General features: G+C 53.2%; 4 protein-coding genes across 4 annotated transcripts in view; 1 reads left to right on the forward strand and 3 right to left on the reverse strand.

Moving 5' to 3' along the window:
* Positions 1-1,307, reverse strand: part of BBA_09073 (transposase-like protein) — a gene marked incomplete at both ends in the record, with an annotated part of 4,237 nt that extends 2,930 nt beyond the window's left edge. The window contains one exon of the mRNA XM_008604170.1: positions 109-1,307. Coding sequence (XP_008602392.1) covers positions 109-1,307 — 1,199 coding nt within the window. The remainder of the gene's footprint in view (positions 1-108) is intronic.
* Positions 1,308-1,953: 646 nt separating this feature from the next.
* On the forward strand, positions 1,954-3,510 carry BBA_09074 (mitochondrial chaperone BCS1; the record flags this gene model as incomplete). The annotated part of the gene is made up of 4 exons (XM_008604171.1): positions 1,954-2,164; positions 2,242-2,384; positions 2,422-2,826; positions 2,893-3,510. 4 exons carry the CDS (start codon positions 1,954-1,956, stop codon positions 3,508-3,510), a joined length of 1,377 nt encoding a protein of 458 aa, XP_008602393.1.
* Positions 3,511-3,729: 219 nt separating this feature from the next.
* Positions 3,730-5,806, reverse strand: BBA_09075 (uncharacterized protein; the record flags this gene model as incomplete). Its single annotated transcript, XM_008604172.1, has 4 exons — positions 3,730-4,224; positions 4,464-4,584; positions 4,673-5,471; positions 5,548-5,806. 4 exons carry the CDS (start codon positions 5,804-5,806, stop codon positions 3,730-3,732), a joined length of 1,674 nt encoding a protein of 557 aa, XP_008602394.1.
* A 495-nt stretch (positions 5,807-6,301) lies between these two features.
* Positions 6,302-6,888, reverse strand: BBA_09076 (uncharacterized protein; the record flags this gene model as incomplete). The annotated part of the gene is made up of 2 exons (XM_008604173.1): positions 6,302-6,608; positions 6,668-6,888. 2 exons carry the CDS (start codon positions 6,886-6,888, stop codon positions 6,302-6,304), a joined length of 528 nt encoding a protein of 175 aa, XP_008602395.1.
* Positions 6,889-7,152: the final 264 nt, after the last annotated feature.

The following is a 7,152-nucleotide window of genomic DNA, read 5'->3' on the forward strand; positions in this document are numbered from 1 at the left end:
AGTAATGAGTGAATCCCCTCGGCTCTAGAAGATAGATTAGCTCCTCCGTCTTCAACCAAACTACGAGCTACCTGCCTGGAGGTAGCCACATTGCCAAAGTGCAAATACCTGTCGACCCATGCTCGGACAATTTTCGCTTTAAACGGGTCAAGCCAGATTGTCCTAACATAGCCGACCGCATCTGTAAATTTCTCGGCATATTTCCGCTCGAAATCGGCCAGGCGCTCTTGAAATATCATTTGAGTCGGAGAGGCTACGATTGTATGCCAGGCCTTGTAGAACTCATCCCATCTCCTTTCTCCTTGGCTACCTTCAGCCAGAAAGGCAGGCCGGCAATATTGCAACACCGCTTTGTTTACATGCCAAGTGCAAAGGAGACCTCCGGATGAAGGGAACCAGGTTGCAGCCGCATTCATCGCGGCCAAACACCGGTCTGTCAAGACAACGGAGGGAAGGTCACGCCGATAGAGCGACCGAAGATGTTGCAAAGCCCATGAGTAGTCCTCTTCGGTCTCACCGGAGAGGAACGCAAAGGCAATACAAAAGGAGCGCTCGCAAGCGTCAACGCCAACCATATCAAGAAGTGGCATGCTGTATTTGTTTGTCTTGTAGGTACAGTCAAGGAGCAGAACATCGGGGCTGCATTGGAGAAATGCGATTGAGTCCGGATGGGCAAAGAATATTGCTGTAAGCCGATTGTCAGAATCCAGCCGAACCTTGAAGTGGAAGCCCTCCTCATGCAATTGGTCGACTAGTGCTTGTATGCTGCTTTGGTCCTCCCGTAGGTCTCTCCTCGCTGCCCCAATTCGATTATAGATATCTTTCTGAGTTGCAAGTGTCGTGGAATTGTTACAGAGGTACGTCCTGATTTCACGAGGAGCAGCCCCAGCAGCCGCAAGACTAGAAATGACCCTGGAATCACCCCCAGTAAGGTGGCGATGTGCTGGGTGTGCAGATGGGTCTTCACTTGGCGTGTGATTATGGAGAGAGAAATCCAGTCCGGGTCGATGACTGAGAACCCATGCTGCTCCATCCAAAGACTGTTTGGCAAGCACAGAGAACTTGCATCCTGTTCCTCGGCTACAGGTACGCCGTTTTCGCTGTATGTTGGCATTTGGCTGTTGCCCGTTGCGATCGCAAGCAAACACAACTTTAACCCGGCCATTGGGTGTCTTCGTCGACTTCCCCGTGGTAAATGCATAGCCTCTAGGTTTTGCCCATGAATTAATGGCGCTAAGGAGAGATTCGCGTGAATTGTATACACCCTCTGGGGGGAGCACATCATCTGGGAATACCGTTTGGGACATGGCGAAAGTACGAAGTGGTTCATGGTTGTGCGACAGCGTGTTGAAAGGGGGCGCGGGAAAATTAGTCAGCAGGGCGCGGCATTCTAAATCCGCGCCCGGGCGCGAATGTAGGGGCCGCCCACTTTGTGCTGCAGCTTATGTAAGTAGGCGGTGTGCTCTACATCAGTGATAAAATGGCACGTCCAAGACCGGTCCGAATCGGGCGGCTGGAGTGGAGAGCTGTGCGGTGGCTGCATCGGCTGTGCATGGCGCTGGTAGACAAGGGGCTTTCTCTGCAAGAACCCATTCTAGTCGACTACACCACGGTGTTAGCTGCGCATGGATGGAACGAAGATGTGACTTGGCTTGCAGGACTGTCAGCTCCTGCATGCAGGTTTCTTGATCCATGCCTAGAAAACGCAGATGAAATGTGAGAAGTGATTGTAGGCCATTTGCCTTGTTCAAGCCGTTTATATAAAAAGGCACCCTACCTCAGCTTCCTCAGGCTGTAAACCATCGGACCAGCGTCACCATTTCTCCCCATCTCCTACCAGACTGCTGTGCCCAAGTTGCGTCAAGAAACTCGAACAACCTTCTTTCGACAGACACCTCTGATTGCCTATTTTCATTACTCCGTACTTCTGATTTGCCCTCGCAAGTGACAAACATGTCATCCAACGTCTTTGGCACCCTATACTCTCAGGTCTCCTTCTTGGACACCTTCTTCCCCGGCTTGGGTGTTGCCTTGGGTTACATTCATCCGCTTGCGTCTGGAAATTCTCATCTTGGAGCCCAGCTCCTTTGCACTCTCGGCCTGGTTGTGTTCATAGTCAAGTACACCTACAGGCGTGTTAAAGAAACCCTTGAGGATCACTTCAGTTTGTCAAAAATAACATTCCAGAGCGTTACGCAAAGGCTAATAATCTGCAGTGTACACCTGCAAAATATCCCACAGGGATGACGCACACGACATATTCCTCGACTGGTTACAATCGCAACCATTCGCTGGGCGGACGCGATCCTCTATCGTCACGGCCCAGGCGTCTCAAGAAGCTGGAAAAAGAGAACATTAAGCTATCTGCCGTGGAATACCCGCAAGTTTTTCTGGCATAAGCGTAATCTTCTCTGTGTACAGACCGTGGAAGACAGCTCGTGGCGCGGGGAAAGACTCTCGTTAACCGGTTTCGGCACATCCTCAAGAATGCTGCAGGACTTTATTGACGATTGTAGAACCGCGTACGAAAAAAAAGAGAAGGGAAAGACTGCCGTTTACGTGAATGGCGACGGCTGGACACTTGCCACAAGGCGAGGCCAACGGCATATGGTTACTGTTGTACTCCCCGAAGCCGTAAAAACGGATTTTTTGGGTGACGTTGCGGAGTACCTCAACCCGGAAGCAAGAGCTTGGTATGCCGATCGTGGCCTGCCGTACCATCGTGGATACTTGCTGCATGGCAAGCCTGGCACTGGCAAATCAAGTCTAAGCTTTGCGGCAGCTGGACAGTTCAATTTGGACATATACGTCCTGAACCTTGCTAAAGTCAGCGATGCGACGCTCCAGAAACTACTAAGGAAACTGCCATCGTGATGCATTGTCCTCTTGGAGGATATTGACGCAATCGAGGCCGCCAAAAGTCGTGTTGGCGATGTAACGGGTTCGACAACAGACTCCACAGGCGACAGCGTGACACTCTCCGGGCTGCTCAATGCACTTGATGGAGTAGCTTCCGAAGAGGGTCGATTACTGGTCATGACGACGAATCATGTCGATCACATCGGCGCAGCCATTATTCGACCCGGGCGTGTGGACAAAATGATTGAGTTTGGGCTTGCAAGTCGGCAAACACTGCTGGGCCTGTTCCGATTTATCTACATGCCGTTGTCCAGCAACACCGAAAGAGAAAGAGACACGGACGAAGGGGTCGTCAAAAGCCAAGACGCTCAAGATATCCAGGAACTAGCTGTGCGGTTTGCTGATCGTGTGCCTGAAATGAAATACAGCCCGGCCAAGGTCCTTTCATTTCTGATTGCGCACAAACATTCGCCTCGGGACGCAGTGGAAAACGTCATCCCGTGGATCGGAAATGGGGGCGAGGGTTTCGTTCCCCTTCGGCGCCAGACTTCTACGATGCATACGAAGATTGAAGAGATGTTTGACGTCTCGGCCAGTGTATCGGCCAGCGCGGGTATGGAGGATATGCAGTGGTTCACGATATTGGAATAGACGGCCGGACGAAATCTAGATCCAATGCAGACTGGTCGATCAGAAGTGCAAAGGCAAATGCTTTTGTTGTATAGAAGTATTCTGTTGCGACGATGGATTCGAATTTACAAGGCATCTTTACTACGCGTTTTGCTCAGCTGTCTTCTCGTTTACCCTCGTACTCTTGCACTAACTCCGGGGCGGCTTCTCTGATTGCGTCCAGCGTCTGCCATGTCGTGTTCACTGGCGCATTGTCGAAAGACTCGAGACCTGTCCGTTGCACAGTGCCCGTTTGCATCTTATCACGAGGACTTTAAATGGCTCGCACTTGCCCTCCGGGTCCACAGGTCGGGGGATGGCTTTCCAAAGCCCGAAAAGGCCCGCCTCGCCGTCGTCTTGCACCTTAGCCTCGCGGACAAATCGGTCAAAGAATGCCTTATTCAGCCCACTGAAAAGCCTTCCTATTCCCACTGTTGTCCCGTATGATTGGTTGGCAGGCATGGAGGTCCATGACATGACATATGCCTTATGATCGTAGTATCTAAGAAGCACAGCAGAACGCGTCGTGGTGTTTATGCGTTGGGAGGGATGATCAGGTGCCACCTGATCCTGCGTCGTCTGGGGAGTCTCGGGGGCTTCATCGCTTGCATCCATTCCAAAAGCCCATGCCACCACATTCAAGCCCATATTAGGGCATCCTGGGCCTACTTCTAGGGACTCCATTGGTTGCAAAGCCTACCGAATCTCGGCCCGATATTCTCGGGCTGGTAAAAGAATGGTTCCGGGGTAGATGGCAAGTCCTACTGTGGCGGGGAACCAACTGGTTAGGCTAGCCCATAGACCGAGACGGGTGGCACAGCGAGTAGCCAATATTATCGTATATTTGAAATTTCTATCTGGCCAAATCTATTCGGTTCATGTCGTTTCAATGCCCTGACAGGTTCGCGCATTATGACCGGACCGGCCGCACGTACCACATCGCCGGCCTTTCGTCTCATCCCTTGGGTTTCGACCTCCTCCTTTGTTGCTCTTGACTCGTCCGTGCGGTCGTGGCTCTCGCCGCCGGCTGCAAGAATGCCCCTGCGCTCGTTGGAACTGCAGTTGATACGTGGTGACCCCACCAATGGTCACACATTTTAATGCGGCATTGTGCAACAGCCACTCCCCGAAGGATGCTGCTGACGCGTTGCTGCAATCCGAACCCTCATCACTCTCAGATTCGGAGAGGCTATGAGAGGCCGGTGGGCTAAGCATGCTGGCGGTCTGCGGCCGTTCAGGCGATTGCGGCAGGCGTCCTGCAGAGCGAGTCATAGAGTTCTGGCGACGGACAGGCGTAATGTCTGCTCTATCATGAGCGACTTTCTGGCGTTTGTGCGGCCTAGGAGGGTTCTCCTCTGTATGGTCATTGGGAGGGCCGTCAGCATGACCATGGTCAGAACTGCTCACGAAAGGCGAGCGCCTCGTCCCACGTTTTTTGCTGTGCCGGTCATCCTCGTCGGTATCGCGAGAGCTTCCGTCATCGTCATACTCATCGTCGTCACCGTCGCCGTCGCCGTTACTACCGCCGGAGCTGTCGCCGCTGCTGTCACTGTCGGCATCGCGGGAGCTGTTGCAGTCGCCAACATCGGTGGTGTGGCCGTCGGCGTCAGAGGCTAGAACGTTCTGGCTGGCACTCTCATGTGGCTGAGTCTGCCGTAGCAGCTCGGCACGGTCATCCGCTTCATGGTGGTCACAATGACTCGACACTGACTCATTTGCGTCCTCTACCTGCCCAAGATCCCGCTCAGCTACCTCGGCGGCGGATAGACTCGGTGAGCAGCGACTGGATTTTGACCCATCCCCGGGCTCTTGCCTTGGGGAAACCGAGGTGGTGAGAGATACAGGAGGAGTTGAGTGTTGTAGAGCCCCATTCATGTCGTCATCCACTTCAAGACCTGATTCAACGGCTCGCGGTGTATTAGGCACAGTTGTCATCGTCGATGCTGCCACAATGATTAATTTGACGTTCGTTTTGCTTCTTCTAATCGACCGTATATTAGAGTTTAGAGGCTAACTGACCTGGCGAGGTGCTGTGAGGCTGTGCCGCAGTCTCCTTGTCAATGAGCGCAGTCATAGCCTTGAGAGACGGAACGTCTTCGTCTGCTTCACTATCCGACTCCGACTCCGAATCAGAGGGGATGAGTATTACCTCGTCTTGACTCCCGCTTGCCGCTCCACATGCAGTACCTTGGGGTAGGTACGGAGACGTCGGGGTTGGAGCGCGTGGTCCGTCTTCATGCTCTGTAGTTTCTGTCTCGTGGGCAGCAGCGGCGGCCATTGTGCCGTCAACCGCCACAGAAAAAAAAAAGAAAACGGAAAAATTGGTTCGAGCCTGGTTGCAGCTGAGAGAGTCAGGCTCGCGTGTCCTTTAAGTAGACCAGAATCGTCGATTCACTCTGCTCAGAGCCTCACTGACGGTCTCGGCCCCGACCTCTCTAAAGGCCGAGCGAATCTTCCCTTGCAAGACAGCAGCGCGACATCTTTGCGGTAAGATGAACGCGCCCAGCTCATCAGAGCCTTGTCGCAGGCTCAGCACCACCAATCACGCAACTGCCGAGCCACACCAGCCGCGCCCTGTGCCTTCGTATCTGCACGCTCCGCCGACTCGTGCATATTATAGCTCAGAATATCAGTGACACGTCACTTCTTCGGCGCTGCCGAGTCAGCCTGATTGAGTGCGTGCAAGAGCTAGAGGTGCTCCGTGGGCTGATTCTTGAAACCTGGAGCGACTTTTTCGGCAGAATGACGCAGGCAATGGAGGCGCCCAGGTCCGTTATTCCGTCGGTTTCCGACTAGCAAGAAGCCAAAACGGGAATATGACCTCCTTAGGAAGTATATCCGAAACATCGAGCGGTCGAGACCGTCCTCGTGCCCACTCGAGTGGCGTGTCCACGCTGTCGCGCTCGGTCAAGTGGTCTGGTGATTCTGCTGACGCGGCTCGTGACAGCCGGTGCAATTTCGGCAAGCACAGATGTCGGTAATGCATCGTGAGGCATTTTTGTGATTGGCCAGGATAGTGTCGCCGATGGTCACACACAGGTCGGCACTGTTGGAACTCGGAGGCACCTGCGCCGGCTGAACTAATTAGCGACCAGGATAGGAACAGGAAGGAATTTGGAGGTATTGTGAGCATACTGACTATCCGGTGTCTGCTCTCTGGTGCTTCGTAGTTGGGCTCGAAGCGACAGCATGTCTGTCTGTGTTAAGCAAAGACGAGAAACCGATGAGTCGCTCGTCTGAGCTATTTGGGGGTGTCGTGCCAGGGTCTTGCGGGCATAGACAGGCATAGGGGCAAAAAGGAGCAGCGGAGGCAAGAGCAGCAGGACTCAGCCACCGAGAGGAGGCACATTCCTGCGACATTTTGGGGAGAGAAGAAGTCAAATGTACCTGATGCTGCGGACGGGGGAGGCCGTGGTATTTATATTTCGGCGGGCATGACGCGGCGGGGCAGGGCCTCGGGCAGGGGTGGGTGCGCAAAGCGGCGGCGTGCACGTTGCCTGTTTGGGGTGCCACCATTTCCGGAGGCGGCAGCAGCGAGTCTGAGATTACTTATTTTATTTTATTATCTATTTATAAGTAAAATATTATTAAAAGTAGCTATTTAATATTAGTCTTTATATAAAA

Source organism: Beauveria bassiana (assembly GCF_000280675.1).
Source record: "Beauveria bassiana ARSEF 2860 unplaced genomic scaffold BBA_S00044, whole genome shotgun sequence".
Taxonomy (NCBI): Eukaryota; Fungi; Ascomycota; class Sordariomycetes; order Hypocreales; family Cordycipitaceae; genus Beauveria; species Beauveria bassiana.